Source organism: Lampetra planeri, chromosome 16 (assembly GCF_965212315.1).
Source record: "Lampetra planeri chromosome 16, kcLamPlan1.2.h2, whole genome shotgun sequence".
Taxonomy (NCBI): Eukaryota; Metazoa; Chordata; class Hyperoartia; order Petromyzontiformes; family Petromyzontidae; genus Lampetra; species Lampetra planeri.
Window position 1 is genome coordinate 1,233,034 of NC_136122.1, and position 22,743 is coordinate 1,255,776.

General features: G+C 42.3%; 1 protein-coding gene across 1 annotated transcript in view; it reads left to right on the forward strand.

Moving 5' to 3' along the window:
• Nucleotides 1–6,455: 6,455 nt before the first annotated feature.
• The window catches only part of LOC144722908 (sodium-coupled monocarboxylate transporter 1-like), a 33,958-nt gene continuing 17,670 nt past the window's right edge, over nt 6,456–22,743 (forward strand). Inside the window, exons 1-7 of the mRNA XM_078601325.1 lie at nt 6,456–7,640; nt 9,005–9,070; nt 9,254–9,305; nt 11,425–11,492; nt 11,898–12,052; nt 15,827–15,967; nt 20,579–20,708. Of these exons, the coding sequence (XP_078457451.1) occupies nt 7,293–7,640; nt 9,005–9,070; nt 9,254–9,305; nt 11,425–11,492; nt 11,898–12,052; nt 15,827–15,967; nt 20,579–20,708 (960 nt within the window). The 5' untranslated portion in view covers nt 6,456–7,292. The remainder of the gene's footprint in view (nt 7,641–9,004; nt 9,071–9,253; nt 9,306–11,424; nt 11,493–11,897; nt 12,053–15,826; nt 15,968–20,578; nt 20,709–22,743) is intronic.

Sequence of the window (22,743 nt, forward strand, 5' to 3'; positions counted from 1 at the left end):
GATTCCCTTCACCGTGATGATGGGTACAAACTGAGTAATCATTGGAAAGATGTCATTAACCATGTAAAACATATTTAACTACGCATATTTGTACCATCTTATTGGACAGGTAATAATCTACTTTACCGAGTGTTGACATCCCCAGGGTTTACCAGTATTGCTTACTTTTATGCTTATTATCAGCTAACACCGGCCACAACCATGAGCCGATGTGCACCATTGTTCTCTTTTAGCCCCACTCCCGAGGACCATCAAGGCCATCCCCCTGGCTACCACATTCAGACAAGCCCCTCCCCCTCCTCCCCCCTTAACTGGTATTTAAGGGCTTGTCTCTTGGATTTTTCCTCACTTAATACAGTAAATTCAGCTGTGACGGTTCCACCTGATGTTGCCTTCGAAACGTCGTGATTTATTATTTTATTTCAATTATTTCTATTATTTATTAAAATTTTTACTTACGTGACTTTACCGATAAAAACCTAAGAGTATGAATCCTTGCAGTCACGAAAGCTTCAAATCTAGAATTAATACCCTCTACGGGGAGGAATTTCACCTATCTGTTAGAGTTTTTAACAGACAACGAGACAAAGAAGTCACAGCTTCTCGAGACGCTGGCCTTCCTCAAGAGATGCCGCGATAACAAGGTAATACCCATCGCTTTCACACTCACATCTGCTACTGTGTCCTCACCGAACTCTAAACAGATTTTATTTAAAGCTAGTCTATCACTAATCTCGGAAAGAATACGGTTACTCTGATTTGAACTCGATAATTTAGACAAGACTCTCTTACAAACACATGTAATGTTAACACAAACAATGTCCCCTTCTGATTGGAACCACGTTGACAGCATGACTGTTGCTTCTTCTGACACAATGTCAACCAAATGCAAAGCATGAGTAATCATTCCTCCCCGCCCCGTGGCTCGTGGCGAGGAGGCTCCCCACACCCACCTCGAGCCTTGGCCTGATCTCCCTTATATCCTACTCGGCGGAGCTAAGCCCCGCCTCTGGCAACACCCCCTCGGGGAACCTTCTCAAGGGTTCCCGAACCTCTGCCAGTAACCCCACCCGTCTTCTCTGGCATGATCATATCCCCCGTTAGGATTGGATGCAGATGACATTAAGGTGCCCTCTAGTATCCCCTAGATGGCGCTTTCTCATTATACATCGTATATCAAAGCGTGATAATAAAAAATACAAAAAGTTTGAGGTGTTTCAAAATGTAAGAGTTATAAGAAGGTCGTAAAATTTTATTTTCAAGAGACATTACGTCTATAACACTGGGGACATTGAATGCCTGATTCTCCCTCCGAAATGGTTTAAACCAGGCATGAAATGGCACTAAATTTACCAACCTCACACACATTAAGTACCTTGATTTTTCCTATAATCGAATAAGCTTGGTATTAATCACTGCCTTTTCAGAGTTGCCAAACTTAGAGGTGTTGGATCTCAGCTATAACCAGTATTACTTTGGAGGATCTTTTGTGGATTTTTGCTGATCTCATTCAGATATGCACTTGAATGAAATACACACAGAACTAGGAATGTTAATGTGCTTGAAAACGCTCCTATTTAAGGAAAAACTCCATTACTCGCTAATCTTGTCTGGAAGGATTGTGGGCACGTTTGGAGTGTGGGACATTGTGCTGTTTGCCCTCATGCTGCTGGTATCTGCAGCCATTGGGATTTACTATTCCACTAAGGAGCACTCCATGGGCGGCCACCAGCTCCCCCCTGTGCTCGTGTCTGTGTCCCTCACAGCGAGCTTCATGTCTGCCATTGCCGTGCTCGGCACCCCAACTGAAATATATCGCTACGGCGTCAGCTTCGTCTACATGGGGCTCACCTACGTGCTCATAGTGGTCGTGAGTGCCGAGGTCTTCCTGCCTGTCTTCTACGAGATGTTACTTTACATTTAATTCGCGGTTTGTAAGGTTGTTGATAATGGTAACGTATTTTAAGCCCTTTTGGATGCAGTTGCAGGGGTCATATAAGCGTGCAGATCTGTCACATCACTATTAACATAGACTTATCGTGACTAATATGTTTTTTGAGTTCGCTTAAATATAAATGTATCGTTAAACCAGCCACCACCCGATAGTCAATTAGTAACAGTTGTCACATAAACACAATTCGTTACTAGTTCAGCACACCGGTGTGTCGGAGAATAAACCCACAACATTTACAATTCGAGTATGACGTTTCGCCGATAATTACAACCAGCCTAATCAGGCGACAAACATAATTGTGGAGAAATGCTCCTGTTTCGGTCTTAAATAGAGGAGGTGAATGTGATATAAGACCAGGGGGAGTTAATGTAGTAATATAAATTACAATGGGAAATCAACATACATAATGTATGTACATCACGCATGCATATTATGAAAAAATCGCAAAAACGGTTGTTGGCTGCTCACAGTTAATGTTTCGGCATGCAGTTTAACAACGTGGATTGTACAAGTGTACATGTGCAGCTCATTTGTCAATCCACTGCTAGACGTGGGCGTTTCTATATGGTGCAGGCAGTGGGAAGGCCCTCATTATTTAACCATTCTTTATCATGCTGGCAAATATGGGTTGGTGAATAATTGAGGCATATACGTTGGCAAACCTAAAACATTTAATGCAATATTAATTAATTACTGTAAACCAATATTGGAATTTTTTAAAACAAATTTAACACCAAGTGTTCAAACTCATTTACATGACGGTTCCCTTTAGAAAAGACCTCCAATGCATACAGACCACACACAATTGTAGATGTGTTATAATAAATGCTGATTTGTTAACTTTGGCCATGAGCAAAGATTGTGTCGTGGCTGTTCTGTCTCACGGTGTTGCAAGCTACGTGGAAAACAGCAAGAACAGAAAATGGCAGACCTCCCAGCCGATCGACTCAGTGTGGAACCTCCCTTCACCTCTGTAGGGATCGACGTGTTCGGACCATGGACAGTCATCTCCCGCCGCACCAGAGGAGGGCTCGCGAACGGCAAACGTTGGGCAGTGCTGTTCACCTGTATGAGTACACGAGCAATGCACATCGAAGTCATCGAGTCCATGGACTCGTCGAGCTTTATAAATGCACTCCGGAGATTCTTCGCCATCAGAGGGCCAGCCAAGCATCTCCGTTCTGATTGTGGAACCAATTTCACTGGAGCATGTAAAGAACTTAAGATCAATACGGAGAATGTCGAAGATGATTCTGTCAGGAAATACCTTAGTGACCAAGGCTGCACATGGATCTTCAATCCTCCCCACTCTTCGCATATGGGTGGAGCCTGGGAACGCATGATCGGGATTGCTCGACGCATTCTCGACTCCATGCTATGTGATGTCGGGTCCACACGGCTCTCTCACGAGGTCTTGACCACTCTCATGGCCGAGGTCTCAGCCATAATTAACTCAAGACCCCTGATCCCCGTCTCAACCGACCCGGAGTCACCATTCATCTTAACTCCTGCTACACTTTTTACCCAGAAGACAGACGTGCTCACAGCACCTACCGAGGAGGCCAGCACTGCAGACCTCTACAGACGTCAATGAAGATAAGTGCAGAGCTTCGCAAACACGTTCTGGCATCGCTGGAAAAACGAGTACCTTACGACACTCCAAGTGCACAACAAGTGGCAGTCTAACAGACCAGACATCCAAGAAGGCGACCTCGTCCTATTGAAGGAAAACCAAGCCAAGCGGAATGCGTGGCCAATGGGCCGCATCCTCAAGTCGATTCTAAGTGCCGATGGAAAAGTTCGAAAAGTCGAGGTTATGATTGCGAAGCAAGGTGTCGCAAGAACTTTCGTCAGGCCCATAGTCGAGATAGTACTACTTCTCTCTCGCAAAGATATGGACAAATAAGTTGACCCGTCGAAGTTGTTATATATTTGTTTAGATAGGAAATAAATGGTGGTATCTCTTAGATACTAGACGGGGAGTGTTCTGTCTCACGGCGGGAGTTTTGCCGCGCGGCAGATGGGGGGGGGGGGGGGGGCGTATGTGCACAGGAAGTTCCTGTTTTTGATGCTGGTTTTGGTCGCGTGACCAGGAAGTTGCGATTTTAGATTTCCACTGAACCACGCGGGCGTCGGCCATTGCGCAGGTAAGTCGGGAAGGCGGCACCCATCGCGTGTCAGTGAAGCCAGACGCAGTTGTCCATCGTGGGACTTTGAGAAGCATTGTCTGTAAGTTTGTTAATATTCTTATAATATTGGCAATGCTGTTGTAATGTTGGAATGACCGTTACAGTGATGTAAATGCCTTTATGGTACAGTTAAGTTGTTGTGGTAAATACGAGGCCTAGTTAGCAACGAAGCCTGCAACTTTCCTTATTGTGGATGTTACTTGTGATTTAGTAGTTCGAGTCAGACTTGTGCCCAGGTGGCTATGTTGCGATCCTGAGAGTAAAGATGACGAAGTATCTCATCCACAGTTTAGTGTTACGTGTAATGCTGTACATTTGGGGTGCAGTGGGATGAATACACGATGTGCCTTTATGCAACGCACCGGCTTGTGCTCTTGTGTAGTTGTTCAGTGGTAATGTAGGGGCCTGGTCCGTCCAGGATCTATTGTTATCTAAGACAATGTTCTGATGCTGTGGTGTTCATTGTGTTGGTGTTTCCGGGTTATAACAGATGCTGTATCTGTGTTTTCTCACCAGTTTTACCTTGTTAAAATCAATAAATGACGATTGGAGTGGGACGTTCATCCTGGCTCCGAGGGTTTATTGAACACAAGGTTATCTACTCGACTAGCGGTGCAACGCAGCGCACAGCGAGGCCGAGATAGTGGCATCTTAATGCTCTGTAGAATCCCACATCACCCCATCCCTAAGTCATACTTAGTTGCTTTTTTTTTGTTTGGTCTTGCACTCTCCTTGTTCGACAAGCCGGGAAAACACTTTGGCCTGCTCAATAATAATACAAAGTCATTTTGGCACAGAATGTATTACCAGTGCAATGGTCTGCAACTGCAAATTCCGCACGTAGATGAATTTTGAGCCAGGCTATAAAAAGAAGAGAAATATGCACTTTCCAATACACTCTTTCTAGTCCATACTTGAACTGGAATTAACTGGTGCTGTTTACTGAAACATGCATGACATTGTATCTCTTGCAGTACTTGGAGCTGCGTTTCAATAAAATCATACGTTTGTTTGGAACGGGTTTTTACATCGTGCAACCTGTGAGTAGACATATTACTCTACACACTTTTCACAGTCATGCTAATCATTTCAATTGGAAATGTATTTGAAGTTTAGTAATTCTATACAATCAAATGCATTTCTGGTATGTCTGCACTAACAGAGCTTCGCCTGGCAAAGAATGGTATCAAACGTCTTTCGATAGACTCTCCCCTGCACAGTAACACAGTGAAAACGCTAAACTTTCCAGGAAACAGCCTTGACATGGGAATATGAAAAACATTTCAACTTATTTTAAAGCGCATTTGTCCAGATTCTATTATGCAGTGGCCACCAAATCCATTTGTCCAGAATCTATTTTGGAAGCGTCTTCGGGCTGAGATTACAAAATCTCAAACAGAGCAATACTGGCAGGTAGCCTGATAAAAACATAACGTGTTTGTTTTGGGTTGTAGACTACATTGTTTGAATTTTAGCTGTGTTACAATTCACTCTCTTTTATATACTCTTTGGTTTTTTCGGTGAAGTCAGGTAGAAAGAAAATAAATAAAATAATAGAATACGACGTTTCGATTGCAAAACGAGCAATCGTCATCAGGTAGAACTAAATTTGAAAAAGAGACAAACACAGACACGGAGACACACAGCACACAAGCAGAGAGAGACAACACAGAGACACACAGAGAGAGAGACACAACATAGACACACATAGACCCAATGCCTCTGTGTCGAGGCCTTAAATAGAGAGATGAGGGGGGGGGGCAGAGAAAGAGGTGGGTCTGCTGGAGCAGCTGCTGAAGCAGAGAAATTAGCATGTCAATGAGAGAGTTGTGTGGAAATACACCCCGCGGCGGCCGGGGGAGAGAAAGACCCAACAAGCCTGGTACATTTGAGAGAGAGTTGTGTGGAAATCCACTCCGAAGCGGCCGGGGGAGAGAAAGAGCGAATGGACCTATACGAGCCTGGTACATTTTAGTGTGTCTATGTTGTGTGTCTCTCTCTCTGTGTCTCTGTGTGGTCTCTCTCTGCTTGTGTGTCTGTTTGTGCGTCTCCGTGTCTGTGTTTTGTCTCTCTCTCAAATGTAGTTATATATACTTTTGGGTTATTTCGGTAAAGTCACATAGGTATAAAATAAAACAAATTAAGTCAGTGATTTAATTTATTTTATTTATTTTAAATCGGTGATTTAATTTATTTAATTTTATACCTACATGACTTTACCAAAAAAAACAAAGATTATGGATTCCTGCAGTCACGGAAACTTCCGATCTAGTTCTATATAACCAGAGAAAGGGCTAATTAAATATGGCTGGTATGATTTGTTCATATATTTTCTTATGAGGTATTGTCTTATGAGGTGTTCATGATTTAAATACATATTTCTCCATGTTTTTTTTAAATCACCTACTGTAATGAGGAAATATTTAAAGCGTAGGTGGTGGCTTTGTGTCCTGAATTTAACGCATGCAGAAAGCATTGCTCTTCACTCTTTTGTAAAGGAGTGATGTGTTTTGATATGTAAAAATAGCAACAGTCATCTTTTTATCGCTTGACTATGTGTTATTGGTCCATTTAACAAAAAAATCCTCCAGTCTCCAATGCTTCTGCACTGTGGAAAGGCTGTGCTCTGCTTCCTATTGTTGTTTGGCAGCTGGGTATAATGTTCATGATGGGGTGCACAATCCAAGCAATGCAATGGTAAATACATTAACATTCTCATAGAATGAATACGGCTCTCGGTTCAGCATGCTTTCCTTGTATTTTTATTAAATTGTTATGTGCCTGAAAGTTATTTTGATATCATAAAATTGGTTTCCTGTATATTTTAAATATGTGAAAGAATTTGTTCTGAGTTGGATATTTTGGTACATGGTGTACTTTGCAAAGTCAGCATGGGTTTTCACAACATACTTCTTGACATTTGAGTCGAAACCAACAATATTTTAAAGAGGGTTGGTCACAGTTCTGTACCCAACATGTAATCTGAACAAGAGAGGAACCTTTGTGTAATTTTGCTGATCTCATTCAGATATGCACTTGAATGAAATACACACAGAACTAGGAATGTTAATGTACTTCAAAACGCTCCTATTTAAGGAAAAACTCCAAAAAGTTTGGCCATTGTAAATGAACTACTCGCTAATCTTGCAATGGACGCTGTGTCTGGAAGGATTGTGGGCACGTTTGGAGTGTGGGACTATGTGCTGTTTGCCCTCATGCTGCTGGTATCTGCAGTTATTGGGATTTACTTTGCCACTAAGGAGCGCTCCAATGCTGACTTTCTCATGGGCGGCCGCCAGCTCTCCCCTGTGCCCGTGTCTGTGTCCCTCACAGCGAGCTTCATGTCTGCCATTGCCGTGCTCGGCACCCCAGTTGAAATCTATCGCTACGGCGTCAGCTTCGGCTACATGGGGCTCACCTACGTGCTCATGGTGGTCGTGAGTGCCGAGGTCTTCCTGCCTGTCTTCTACGAGCTGGGCATCACCAGCACATACGAGGTACTGCATTCATGCCACGCGTACGTTGTCCACCTCTAAAGTAGGTCCGCTGCCCAGAATGTTAATTTACATTTAATTCGCGGTCTGTAAGGTTGTTGATAATGGTAAAGTATTTTAAGCCCTTTTGGATGCAGGTGCAGGGGTCATGTAAGCGTGCAGATCTGCCACATCGCTATTAACAGTGATTAGATTAACACATAGGCTTGTTGTGACTAATATTATCCATAGTAGAGGTTTTTCGAGTTAGATCGCGTAAATATAAATGTGTCATTAAACCCGCCACCACCCGATAGTCAATTAGTAAGGGTTGTTACATAAACACAACATGACAATTCGTTACTAGTTCAGCTCACTGGTGTGTTGGAGAATAAACCCACAACATTTAGAATTCCAGTATGACGTTTCGCCGGCAATTAAAACCAGCCTAATCAGGCGACAAACGTTATTGTGGAGAAATACTCCTGTTTAGGTCTTAAATAGAGGAGGTGAATGTGATATAATCACTGTGAGCCAATCAGGTGTAAAGACCAGGGGGAGTTAATGTAGTAATATAAATTACAATGGGAAATCAACATACATAATGTATGTACATCACGCATGCATATTATGAAAAAATCGCAAAAACGGTTGTTGGCTGTTCACAGTTAATGTTTCGGCATGCAGTTTAACAACGTGGATTGTACAAGTGTACATGTGCAGCCCATTTGTCCATCTACTGCTAGACGTGGGCGTTTCTACATGGTGCAGGCAGTGGGAAGGCCCTCATTATTTAACCATTCTTTATCATGCTAGCAAATATGGGTTGGTGAATAATTGAGGTATAAACGTTGGCAAACCTAAAAAAGAAAATGCAATATTAATTAATTACTATAAACCAATACTGGAATTTCTTAAAACAAATCCACACCAAGTGTTCAAACTCCTTTACATGACGGTTTCCTTAAGAAAAGACCTCCAATGCAAACAGACCACACACAATTGTAGATGTGCTAGAATAAATGCTGATTTGTAACTTTGGCCATAAGCAAATATTGTGTCGTGACATCTTAATACTCTGCAGAATCCCACATCACCCCGTTCCTAAGTCATACTTAGTTGGATTTTGTTTGGTCTTGCACTCTCTTTGTCCGACAAGCCGGGAAAACACTTTGACTGCTCAATAATAATACAAAGTCAAATTGGCACAGAATTTATTGCCAGTGAAATCGTCTGCAACTGCAAACTCCACAAGTAGATGAATTGTGAGCCAGGCAATAAAAAGAGGAGAAAAATGCAATTTCCAATACACTCTTTCTAGTCCATACTTGAACTGGAATTGACTGGTGCTGTTCACTGAAACATGCATGACATTGTATCTCTTGCAGTACTTGGAGCTGCGTTTCAATAAAATCATACGTTTGTTTGGAACGGTTTTTTACATCGTGCAAACTGTGAGTAGACATTACTCTTCACACTTTTCACATTCATGCTAATCATTTCAATTGCGAATGTATTTGAAGTGTAGTACTTCTAGACATATGTTAAATGCTTGTTCATATATGTATATGTATTTTTGCTCAATAAATGAATGCCTGCATATAGATAGAATAAACCATCTTTTGCGATTTTTTCAGGTTCTTTATACTGGAATTGTGATTTATGCTCCTGCTCTGGCTCTTAATCAGGGTAAGGACAGTCTTCCTCATTTCTTATATTTTGCTTGATGAAATGACAGTACATTATACCAAATGTTGTTTGGAAAATTACGCTAGTTGATTGCTGATATTACCCAAAGGTTCAAAATGTTATCACATATCAACTGCATATTTCCACTCATATCCTGTCTCACAATTTATCTGCGAGTTGAGTTTGTGGTTGTGGAACATTCCATTGGCAAGAAATTACCTGAAAAATTGCCTTTTTCACTATGGGAACCTCATTTGCCAGTAAAAATATGATAATTGGTTCTTTACCCTTCTATCTGGCAACAAAACTGACACCTTTTTACAAGGAGTCATGTTTGCATAGACCGCAATACCTGCAGTCATAATACAAACAAAAGAACATAACTCTGATAATGTGCACTGTCCTTGAAGTTGATTGGTCCACACCCGAGACAGCTTTCCTTAGAGCCTAGTCTCATATGGGTTGGACCAGATGACGCCAAAAGGCGCACAACTCAAGGACAATGCACCATCAGAGTATGAGAGCTCGGGGCAAGCATCTACACTATGGGAACCTCATTTGCCAGTAAAAATATGATAATTGGTTCTTTACCCTTCTATCTGGCAACAAAACTGACACCTTTTTACAAGGAGTCATGTTTGCATAGACCGCAATACCTGCAGTCATAATACAAACAAAAGAACATAACTCTGATAATGTGCACTGTCCTTGAAGTTGATTGGTCCACACCCGAGACAGCTTTCCTTAGAGCCTAGTCTCATATGGGTTGGACCAGATGACGCCAAAAGGCACACAACTCAAGGACAATGCACCATCAGAGTATGAGAGCTCGGGGCAAGCATCTACACTATGGGAACCTCATTTGCCAGTAAAAATATGATAATTGGTTCTTTACCCTTCTATCTGGCAACAAAACTGACACCTTTTTACAAGGAGTCATGTTTGCATAGACCACAATACCTGCAGTCATAATACAAACAAAAGAACATAACTCTGATAATGTGCACTGTCCTTGAAGTTGATTGGTCCACACCCGAGACAGCTTTCCTTAGAGCCTAGTCTCATATGGGTTGGACCAGATGACGCCAAAAGGCGCACAACTCAAGGACAATGCACCATCAGAGTATGAGAGCTCGGGGCAAGCATCTACACTATGGGAACCTCATTTGCCAGTAAAAATATGATCTGCACAACATTTTCCCTAACATCTGTGCTGTGCTGGCCTTGATAAGTGCTCAATACTGTGTATCTTTGTGTTTACGTGTGTGGGATGGCGAGCGGTGGTGTAGTGGTCAGTGCATTGCGCTACGAACTTGACAACCCGCGTTCGAGTCCTGCTCACGCTCGACACCAGTGACGATGATCTGAAATGGTCCTGGGCCTCCCCTAGGTCGACTCAGTATGGCCACTAGGTAGACAACGGCGGCCGCTCGCGGTGCTGGCCAACCACCCCCTAGTGTGCCATTCCGGCCTTCATAGGTGCTCGCTAACAGCACTTACTCCTCCAGTCTGTTAAGGCTATACAGGGTATCTTTGTGTTCATCTAAAGTGGGGTAAACATTATCACTCAGTTGTGGCACTGACCACACCACACCCTTTATCGACATGCCGGCCTTTATGGGCACTCCATAAACAGCACTTCTTTCAACATCCTATGCTGGCTATGGTGGGGTGGCAAATATTTAGTCAATTGTGTATCTATTTGTTTGCTAATGCATTAGTCTGTATGTTCGGTGCATGTATTGCAATGTTTCTATGCGTCTGCATCATGGAAAATCCACCCACGAATAACTGAGACTTCACCGTATTTTGCGTGCAGCCTGTTACAAGTTGTTTGCTCTCGGTTCCTTAACTCTACAGTGCTCCAAAACTATTTGATGTAGCTCAGGGCACCACTTACCAATTACAACATATCTCTGCATTAGGCTTTTTGGATTGAATGTTCCACTTCGTCATCCATTCTGGAACCAAGAAACTAGCATTACGTGTTGATTTCGCAATGCTGCATGACTGTATGTGGTTTTTTTGTGATACGAGGAAGTATAAAATCTGGTCTTAAGTTGGCATAAATCTTTATTTTTATCAAAAGGTAGACCATAATTATAACGTGTTTTTTCAGTGACTGGATTTAACCTATGGGGGTCGATTATGGCGACAGGGATCGTATGCACTTTCTACACTACACTGGTAAGGCACTCGTGCAGGCACTTGTAGCATTAGCATGAACCTGTGTGAATTACTTATCTCACGTTTGAATGGTCAACATGACTTTCTTCCTTCAGAAAAAATAATCAACATAATTGAATAATACTGCCAAAAAGGTCCCGTAGATATTACTACATTGAATATTGGCATCACATATCTACTATGAGGAATAGCCATTGCCCAAAATGTCATCTATAATATAATTTATTGTATTTTATTAATATTCTTTCCAATAACATCTGGTAATTCAGTAGCATTTTATTAATGTTTCATGGAAATCCATGAGGAGTTTGTTTTTGTTCTAAGTGTGTATAACAATCTCCTCATTCCCTTTCAGGAATTTCACGTAATGTCAGAACTGCACACGGTTTATATTTTTTTCTGTAGGGTGGACTTAAGGCTGTGGTTTGGACAGACGTGTTCCAAATCGGGGTGATGGTGGCGGGATATCTGGCGGTGATCATCCAGGGAACGATCCTGCAGGGCGGCTTCTCTGTCACCTGGGAGAGGTCTCAGCAGGGAGGTCGTCTCGACCCTCTGAGGTGTGGTTCTCTCTGTGACTCATTGCCTCTTCAGTGAGGTGACACAAAGAAGCAGTTTCTACCGTGATTGACTATAAGTGACAGTGCCTCGGGAGTTTTGAGCCCTTTGTTTCGTGTGGTCACATCAGTACAATCATGCTGCCAGTACTGAACGTCATTTCAGCTTGTACAGTCCAGAACGCATAAAACAGCGAGTCCATGCGTCAACATTTTATAAAATGTTCACAGGATTATAAGGATATAGGACAATGGTCATGGGAATGCAGAATTTTTTTTTGAGACATTGTGCAAATTTGTATATCTTTTTACAGAATTATGCTTTATATTTTGACCAAACAGATGCTAAATGTTGACTTAAAGCTTTCGTGACTGCAGGAATTCATATTCTTTGTGTTGTGATCGAAACGTCGTGATCTTTTTATTATATTTTTCTATCTACGTGGCTTTACCGAAAGACCCAAATAAGATGCTGAATCGTTACCATACTGAAAGCAGTTTATTTATTTATTGCTAAAACCACACGCGGTTAAAGTAACTCATCACATGAAGTCACTTAAAACTATTTTAAAACTACATAAAGCTTGTTAATTATTGCTAAAAGAGAGAATACAGCATGATAGAAGTGAACTAAGTGACATTTCTAAAGGGTCTCTACAGATTATTGGAATATAATCGACACAATTGCACAGAAATCGGCTGATAATGTATTTTACAAAACTAACACTCACAAATTTGCTGGACAAACAACTCTCAACTAAAAATGTATAAACAAAACGGTTATCAACCTGACTAACGGTGAAATATCCAGTGATATGGTATCAGTCCTGTCTAAAGGTCTTAACTTTGCTGTTGCCCCACGTACAATCCTTGCCGATTAGATAATTGCTGAAGTGGAATCAGCAGTTAAACATCTCCCACATAATCAAGCTGAAATAAATATTAATTTCAGTGAGGCAAAAAGGCTTAAGAGAACTAAGAGCAAATAAAGATATCCAAGTTATTGTTGCTGATAAAGACCAATCAACTGTTGTGATGCCCCATGAGGATTACAATAATAACATCAAATATTTACTCGATGAAGGTACCTACCTTAAAATTCAACGAGACCCAACCAATACCTTGGAATGGAAGACAATGACAATCATTGCCAAGTCATCAATTCCCAAGGAAGAGCAATACCTGATCAAACCAAGGGCGTCAAAACCACCAATAATTTATAGGCTACCAAAGATTTACAAACCTGATGTCCAATTAAGATCCATAGTTTGTATAATAGGCTCTGCCACATACAAATGATCACAATACGTAACGAAACAAATACAGCCCGACATCGGTAAGACCTCTTCGTTCATTATAAACTCAGAACATCTCGTAAATACAATTAAAGATATTCTCGTAAGTTTGATGTGACTTCTCTGTTCACCAGGGTTCGGGTCAATGAGTCACTTCAAATACTCGATACTCTGGTAACGAAGAAAGGTTTAGCCAAAGATATCCCACGACTAGCTGAACACTGTTCCTTCTGGAAAAGTGATTTTTATAAACAAAAGGAAGCAGCAGCAATGGGTTCTCCTTTGTCTCTTGTGATTGCAAATTTGTACATGGAAGATTTTGAAGCAAAAGCAATAGCCTGAAGCACTCTAAAACCCTCTGCTTGGTTTAGATATGTGGATGGCACACTGGTGGTCTGGCCACATGGCGTAGATACATTTAAATAATTTCTAAATCATCTCAACTTGCTAAACCCATCCATCCAGTTCACCATGGAAGTGGAAGTTGACAGAACTCTCCTATTTATGGATATTCTATTCGGGGGCGGCTGAAATGGTAAAATAAAACAGCGTTTACCGAAATAAAATGCACACTAACGCCTATCTGAATGCAGTCACACCATCACTCCGCACATAAATCCTCTCTCATCAAGACGCTCATACATCGTGCTAAGAAAGTGTCAGATGGTGATAGTCTGAGAAGTGAAATTCAACATGAGAATAGGGTTTCCCCTTTTTTCTGGCAACAAAACATGTGTTAAGATGTTAAAACACCAAACTGAAACCTTTTACAAGGAATCATGTCTGCATATAACCACAATACTTGTGGTCAGAATGCAAACAAAAAACATACTCTGACAATATATGCATTGTCTTTGAAACTGATTGGTCCACACTAGTCTCAAAACGTTGTTAGACCAGAGGACACCTGATTTGTTGCCATAAAAAAGGGGAAACCCTATTCTCAATTGAATGGTTATAATGGCGCACAAATCAACAGGGTACTGAATGCCAAAACCAAATCAAATAACACGAGAGTTGAAACTGACCAAGTAATTAAAACTATTAAAATACTGTACATTGCGAGATTAACTGATAAACTAGCCAGATTTGTGGATAAATAAAACCTCCGAGTAAGATTTGGCATGGTACATAAAATATAGAAACTATTATCTGGTACTAAAGATGCATAACCGAAGCTATCAACAGAAGGTGTGTACCGGATTAATTTCACTTGTGGCAAATGCTATGTTGGGCAAACAGGACGAATGATCAGCACAAGAATAAAAGAACACCAAAGAAATATTAAATACTCCCAAATACCACTGTCATAAATGGTAGAACACGCGTGCCAACAAGGACACTCAATTGATTTTGATAATGTTGAAGCTATGTGCGAAACTAGTTGCTACTGGCCAAGACTAATTAGAGAATATATCGAATTTAGATAAATATATTTAATTTTAACCATTCCGATAGCTACAGGCTTAGTGTTGCTTGGAAGCGAATCATCAAATAATACATTGTTTAAATGCATGTAGGTCACCATAACATTTAAATGCATACAGGTCACCATACGTCAATGGGGATTACCTGTACGCAGACAATATCACGCAAACAGGAGGTACAAGAACAATGTGCATGCATAATGGTAATGCATAATGTACGTTGATCACCATATGAATAACCAAACCGGCAATGGATACCGATTGTAATTAATATGCATTCATTAACCCCCTCCCCTCCTTCACAAGTGAAGAGCTCACAAGTGACGTCATCACATCTCTCACTCTATTTAAAGAACGAAACAAGAGGATTTCACCACAAATCTGGCTGTCTGCCTGATGATGGTAGTTGTAATTACTGGCGAAACGTCGTACTCAGATTGAAAATGTTGTGGATTTTCTCTCCAACACACAAGTGTGCTGTACTATTGACGAATTGGCATGTTCTGTTTACGTGACAAATCTTACAAATTGGCTATGTCGGATGGTGGCGGGTTTAACGATACATTTATATTTACGCAATCTAACCCAAAAAAAACTATATTATGGAGTTTATTTCTTAATGGAATGTACCCACATGTTCCGTACTAGAGTATAGGCTTCTCATTATTGCATTTAGCTTCACGCTTGTAAGGCTTAGTAGATCTTAGCTTCATATTCTGGTAAGAAGGGATTACAGATATTTACCGTTCTGCTATTTTAAATATATATACCTCAATATTCAACTTTTCAATGTTGAACTTCTGCCCAAAATGACACAAATTATTTGGTGATACTGCATTAGCAGTGGTGCACAAGGACACACAAAAATCAACACATTCGTCAATAACACTGCCTTTAAAGGAAGGCATATTAAAGGGAATGAATGGAGCAATGGCCCTTCTTCACAACACATGAAGAGGCCACTTCTCTGTTGTTCTGCTCATGTCATTTAATGCCATTTTTTATTCGGCGCAATGTGATTGTCAAGTTATTACAACACAATTCTCCTGTCTCAGCTTCCATCCTGACCCAAGGTTTCGACACACGTTTTGGTCTGTCTTGGTGGGCGGCACATTTGTGTGGACGACCATCTATGGAGTCAACCAATCTCAAGTTCAACGATACTTGGCTTGCAAGACGCAGCGACAGGCCAAGCTGTAAGTGTTTGAAGAGGGTTTTTTCACATCTTACATGTTTTGAATTTCTTATGCAGGAAGATACTAATATATTTGGTCGGCATCAGGGACGTGCGGTCAGGGGAGGCAGGGGAGGCAGAGGAGGCAGAGCCTCACCTGTCATACTCCAATGAAAATAGTTGTTATGAAAAGTAAAAAAAATAATAATCAAATAAAATAAAATTTTTGATTTTTCCACTGATCCGTGTCATAAATGTCATTTATGTACGATTCCAATTATTTATATAGTCAAAATCGCCAAATTTGCGGAGCTCCGCTGCAAATACAGGAAGAGACGAAAGGTGAGGCAGCGACGAGCTCAGCCTCCCCTCTAATTGCACAACCCCTCAATAACTGGATGGAGCGCGGGCAATAAGCGCGTGCCTGTTACAATCTCAGTATGTCACCAATGTAATGTTTATAGACTTCTTAATTTCATGTCATCGCCTTCCATACTCCAGGTAACTTATTTCACGTATGTGTATAAAGATATTTAGGCTCGCTGGTCTCGTCATGAAACTGCAATGAAAAAGCACCAGGGGAGGCAGCTATCACATCTGCCTCACTGAGGGGGATGTGTCTAGCACGCCTCCCTCCATGAGGCCACGCCCCCCTGTGTTTGAATCTGGCTCTGATACTAGCCAAGGCCTCCCCAGCCATTGACCTCACCACACGTCACTGGTCGGCATTATATAAACACAACTGTGTACCAAGAGCGACTCAGAAACCAGAAAACCCATCACAACAACGATATTGGTATCAAAACGCAAGCAATTGGGCTACCTGAAAATTTGAAAAATCATACTCTTTGGTTCTTTTGGTAAAGTCACGTAGGTCCAAAAAATAATAGATCACGACGTTTCGATCGCCACACAAGTAATCGTCTTCAGGTGGGAGAGACAAACAGGCTACTAAAACAAGTCCTTATATATAGAGCCGAGAGGGGGGGAGGGGGGGGGTTGCCGCATCGGGAAAGCGGGTGGGGGCTAGAGATTGTGCCTAAGCGAGTGGGAAATCCAAAGATGGGAACCGAGATGGGGGGGAAGGGGGGGTTGTGTTTGATGCGAGAGCTGCGAGAGCTGAGGAGCAGAGGAGGTGGCCATTGTATTGTGAGAGATTAGCATGTCAATCAGAGGTCGCAAACGGGTTTTGATTCCTTACCCGTACCCGGCCGCACCAGGGTCGCAAACGGGTACCCGTACCCTACCCGATACCCGGCTACCCGGCCGGGTTACGGGTAGGGTACGGGTACCCGATTGCGACCTCTGGGATGAAGCCATGTTGCAGGCACGGGTGGGTTGATTCTAGGAACTTGAATTGTGAGAAGAGACAAGACGTTGGGAAATGAGTGACAAATGGTTTCTCACTACTCACAGCCTACCCGTACCCGTACCCGGCCGCACCAGGGTCGCAAACGGGTACCCGTACCCGGCTGGGTACGGGTAGCCGGGTATCGGGTAGGGTACGGGTATCGGGTACCCGATTGCGACCTCTGATGTCAATGTAAACGAACCAACGCAACGGTGGCTGTGCTACTGAGACATCCAGCTCGTTAGAAAATGAGGGAAACAAACGGGGGACAACACTACATCGAGGGAAGGAGAGAGACACACACCGAGAGGCACACGCACGCACAGAGAGAGAGACATCTAGAGAGACACACATTAAACGAGAGACATACACAGAGAGAGACACATACACAAAACATCACAGCCAGTTATAGTCTGCTAAAAAACGAGAGCCACCGCCACATCGAGGGAAAGGGGCAACGTTGGCTTTGTTGGTGAGATTTTAGCTCGTTAATGTAAAGACATTTCGCTTGGTAATGTAAATTGGTAATGTAACTCAGAGAGTCGGAAAAAACTGCTGACGATGGCAGGTAGGATAAAAACATCAACAACCAGTTAAGGCTTTACCTGGTTAATAACATCCTTCCAATGATTGCTCAATTTGTACCCATCTTCTCAGTTGAAGTTATGTCTGTGTTTATATATCTGGATGGCTTCATGAACAAATCTTTGATGGTAGTCCAGAAAGTTTGCAGAGTATCTTGGTCTCGGAAAAACAATGTCGTGTGAGCCCACCGCATTCAATCAGTGATCAGCCATTGCAGAAGGTATTGGTTCTGCCGTGTTTCAAATCTGCCTCGTGTTCGCGAACACGGTCCGATACAAGTCGTTTCGTTTCCCAAATGTAACTGCTACTGCAGACACAACTTAGTTTGTAGACACCAGGGTATTGCATGTCAGGAATCACATCTTTCACAGATGGTATCAGGTCATGGATTGTGTGTACTGTGTTGAATTGAACCTGAATCTTGTGTTTGTTAAAGATTTTGGAAATATTTTTGGTAACCCCTGCTATGTATGGCAAGGTGATGGTTTTGATTGGGTCCTCAGATGCTTCTCTACCCATGGTTGGGGATACAGCTTTGCGGATTGTGAGGAATATCCATTCATCTTGAGGGCTTGGCGTACGTGCTCCAGTTCACTGGATAGGTGGTGCTGGTCGGAGATGCAATGGGCCCTATGGTGCAGTGTTTTGATGAGGGAATTCTTCTGGGCTGGATGGTGGTGGGAATCAGGCTTTAGATAGGAATCCGTGTGGGTTGTTTCCTGTCGACAGAGTGTCCCAACGAACCAGCAGGCCTCTTCTCGATCAAACCCTCAAGATGATTGGATATTCGGACCGCACAATCCGCAAATCTGTATCCCCAACCATGGGTAGAGAACCATCTGAGGACCCAATCAAAACCTTGTTTCAGCAGCCTGTTTCTCTCTCCCACCCTCGAGCTCCTGCTCTCGGTTCCTTTTATGCTACCAGCGCAGCCTGGCTCAGCCCTGACCGCGCCTCCCTTCTCATACCCACTAGCAGGTTCCAGAGGCCTCCAGATGGGGTCCTCCATGACCCTTGCCCTAGTTTCTCCGCTCTGTCAACACACCCTTGCACTCCCTCACCGGCGTGTGTACTGTCTGTCCTCCACAGTTGCCGCCATTGCCCACCAGCCGGCGCTATTACACTACACATACACTAGCGACTTCATATATATTTTGTCCAGTATTTTTTTGAGATCCTCGGTTGATGGGTGGTGACCATTGGGGGAGTGTTTGGGACCATCCTCTAGACTCAGTGGTTCCCAACCTTTTTTGGTTACTGTACTTGGTTACCGTACCTCTTGTTAAATTTTGTTTCAACCGAGTATCCCCCTTGTTTGACCCAACATGGTTCTAATAAATAAATGTATGAATAATGAATATCAATATTTTAACCAATCGTCCATTTGTGAGGTATCCTAACTAGCTAGTAACTGTAAGCAAATAAAAAATAATTAAATACACGCTTGGTACTTTTGGAAACCACATGGTTTATGATCCATGAGTTTAGACAGTGATTTTTTTACATCGTTCTCTGTTACCATATGGATTTAAATATTATTGTAGTTACTTTATATTGACAGATTCATACATGATTGTTCACCAATGACTCCTATGTATGACATAATTTCACACATTTATACATCACATCACGTACCCTCCGGGACATTGCCACATACCCCCAGGGGTCCACGTACCCCCGGTTGAGAACCACAGCTCTATATACTTTACATATGCATTGAAGTTGATGGATCACATTGGGTATTGGAGTTGGTAGATCACAGATATGAAATCTGATGGATTAGGTATAGATTGGTGATTCATGAGAGAGTTATACGGTGGAAATGTTGGTGCAGCACTGGGGCCACCAGCGTCTACCAGGCCTACAATGTATATGTTGACGTATGTGGGTGTATATACAGTATATGTGGAAGTCTATGTGTGTATATATATTTAAAATATATGTTTGTATAAATGTGGGAGCGATGATGGAACAGTTAGCGCGCTGCACTACAAACCCGGTGACCCGAGTTCGATTCCCACTCATGGCCATCACCTGTGACAATTATCTGAATCGGTCCAAGGTTTCCCCTAAGTCGACTCAGCCTCAAATAAGTACCTCATGAGTATACATCGCCACTAGAGAGACAAAGGCGGGTTATGAGTGGTGCGGGCCACTAACCCCCTCGTGTGCTGTATAGTCATTCATACCTGCTTGCTAACAGCACTTGCTCTAACAGCTTGTTAAGGCTATATAGGAATCTTTGTTTATATCCTATCGATTTACAGCCCTTCATCAACAGACTCATGATAAAGTCCTCCTCATGCTGTGTTAGTCTTGGAGGTTGGTTGATTAGCTTAGAATAACATGATTAATGTGAGTTTTGTGTTTGTGTATTTAAAGTTGTGTGCATCAAACCAAATACTTTTTTTATGGTGAATGCAACGTTCTGTTATAATTGGCTTCCATACTTATACCTTAGTGTAGAGATTCATAATACTGTTTTTTTTACAAAAACATCTCAGTAATCGCCCTCACTTAAATGAAAAGTTTAATTTTATTTTAATCATCTGCTGACTTCAACATCGAACCGAGCTGGACTGTATCTTTGAACTACACTGTTCCCGAACATGTTTACACATGAATTGAGAATAGAGCTCTGTGCTTTGAAAAACGTGACTCTCTGTTGCCTGCCTACTACCACTGAACCTTCTCCAGAGCTCTGTACCTGAATCTGCTGGGTTTGTGGATAATCCTGGCTTGCTCCGTCCTCTGCGGACTGGTTATGTACGCGCAATACGCCGACTGTGACCCGCTCACTGCTGGGCTCGTCTCTGCCAGTGACCAGGTGAGGGATCATCTATAAGACAACCATTGATTTTACCATCATAACACTATGTAACACAATTTTTGTTCCTGGATAGTAAGTGTTATTTCCTAATTGCTTATGCCTAAAAAGTATAGAAAATGGCTATTATTCCCCACAAACTTTGCTTTTGTGACTAGGACATTGATATTTTTTAATTTATCTATTTTGAATGAGAAAATGGGCGAATTTGTGTCTTTTCGTTCATATAAAAAGTCAGAAAAAACAACATATGAATTAAAATTAACATGTATTTATACGAAAGTAATACAAGAATTACCACAAAAGATTAAGAAATGAGTCGTTTTTCGAGATTTACGATTATACTGTAAATCACTTTCACATCATGTTATCGTTATACTGTCCTTGGTAGCGGCGTTCAAAGTCCAGTATATCCTGGTAGAAGCGCTCGTCTTGCTCCTCCGAGTACGCTCCCATGTTCTCCTTGAATTTATCAAGATGAGTATCAAGGATATGGACTTTGAGGGGCATCCTACAGCCCATCGTGCTGTAGTTCTTCATCGGTCTCAACCAGCTCCACATAGTTTTCGACCTTGTGATTGCCCAGGAAGTCACGAACCACTGCGACAAAGCTGTTACAAGCCGCGTTCTCCTTTCTAGTGAGCTTCTTGGGGAATGTATTGCACTCCAGGATCTTCTTTATCTGTGGTCCGACGAAGACACCGGTTTTGACCTTTGCCTCAGACAGCTTAGGGAAGAAGTATTGAAGGTACTTGAAGGCTGCCAACTCACCAGTGGCTGTCCGCTGTCACCAGTCCCGCCTGTGGTAGTGCACCTTGTGTCCCTGCTGTTCCAAACACAAAGATAGCAGGGAAACATGGTAAAACAGCCTTGGAGACCCATCAGGAATGCCACCATTTTTAAGTCTCTGATGACCTCCCAGCCGTACTCATCATACTTCAAGGCGTCCAGCAAGGTCTTGAGGCTGTTGTAATCCTATTTGAGGTGCACCGAGTGAGCCAGGCGAAGAGACGGGCACTTGTTACCATTATGGAGCAGCACAGCTTTGAGGCTCCTGGATGAGCTGTCAATGAAAAGGCGCCACTCATTCTGGTTACAGGCGATTCCGATTGCCTCGAACAGACTGGTCACATTGTGGCAGAAGCAGAACCCATCTTGACAGGTGAAGAAGCTGCAAAAAGGTTGGTGACGCTTCCTCTGATCTGCGACTTGCACACTTTCATTCAACAAGTTCCACTGCTTGAGCCTCAATATTAAAAGCTCGGCATTGGACTTGGTGAGACCAAGATCTCTGATCAAGTCGTTGAGGTCTTTTTTTGGGGGGTAGTATGGGTTTCCCTCCTCAACTCCACCTCTGAAATTGTCATCTGGATCTACAACGTCTTCCTCACTCTCTGACTTGATGCTCTCTTCCAAAGATGGCTGCTCTCTTTCCGGAGGAGTGGGTACGGGGAACTCATGGCAATGTGGCACTGGGGCGATGGATGAAGGAAGGTCCGGATATGTGATAGTAGGTGCATTCTTGCCAGTCCGACGTTTGGAAGGGTCCACCATGCAGAAGTAGCAGTTGCGTGAGTGGTCAATGGGTTCCCGCCAAATTCTTGAAATAGCGAACTTCATGGCTCTCTTTTCCCCTCTGTACCATCCTACAAAAATACATTTATTTCACACATGACTAATGTGTAAGAGATTCTCCTAACATTTTAAATAAATTATATATTTTTTCAATAACCTAGAAAATTGTGAAACATTTTAGAATTTAAAACTTTAACAATTAAAAAAATTGTAACAAATTGTTTAACATACATTTCTGAGCAACAATTGTCCATCTTACCTTCTAGAGTTGTTATGCATTGCTTGCAGGTGAAATGAAGTGCCCAGGGTTTTTCTTGATCCCCGACATGCATGCCTAAATATTCCTTGGAGGCCTCACACATCTTAGCAGATGCTTCCACATGGTACTTTTTTGCTCTTGTCTTGATAAATTGGGGGCAGACATAGCAAGAAGCTTGCAGCCTCTTGATGCCATCTCAAA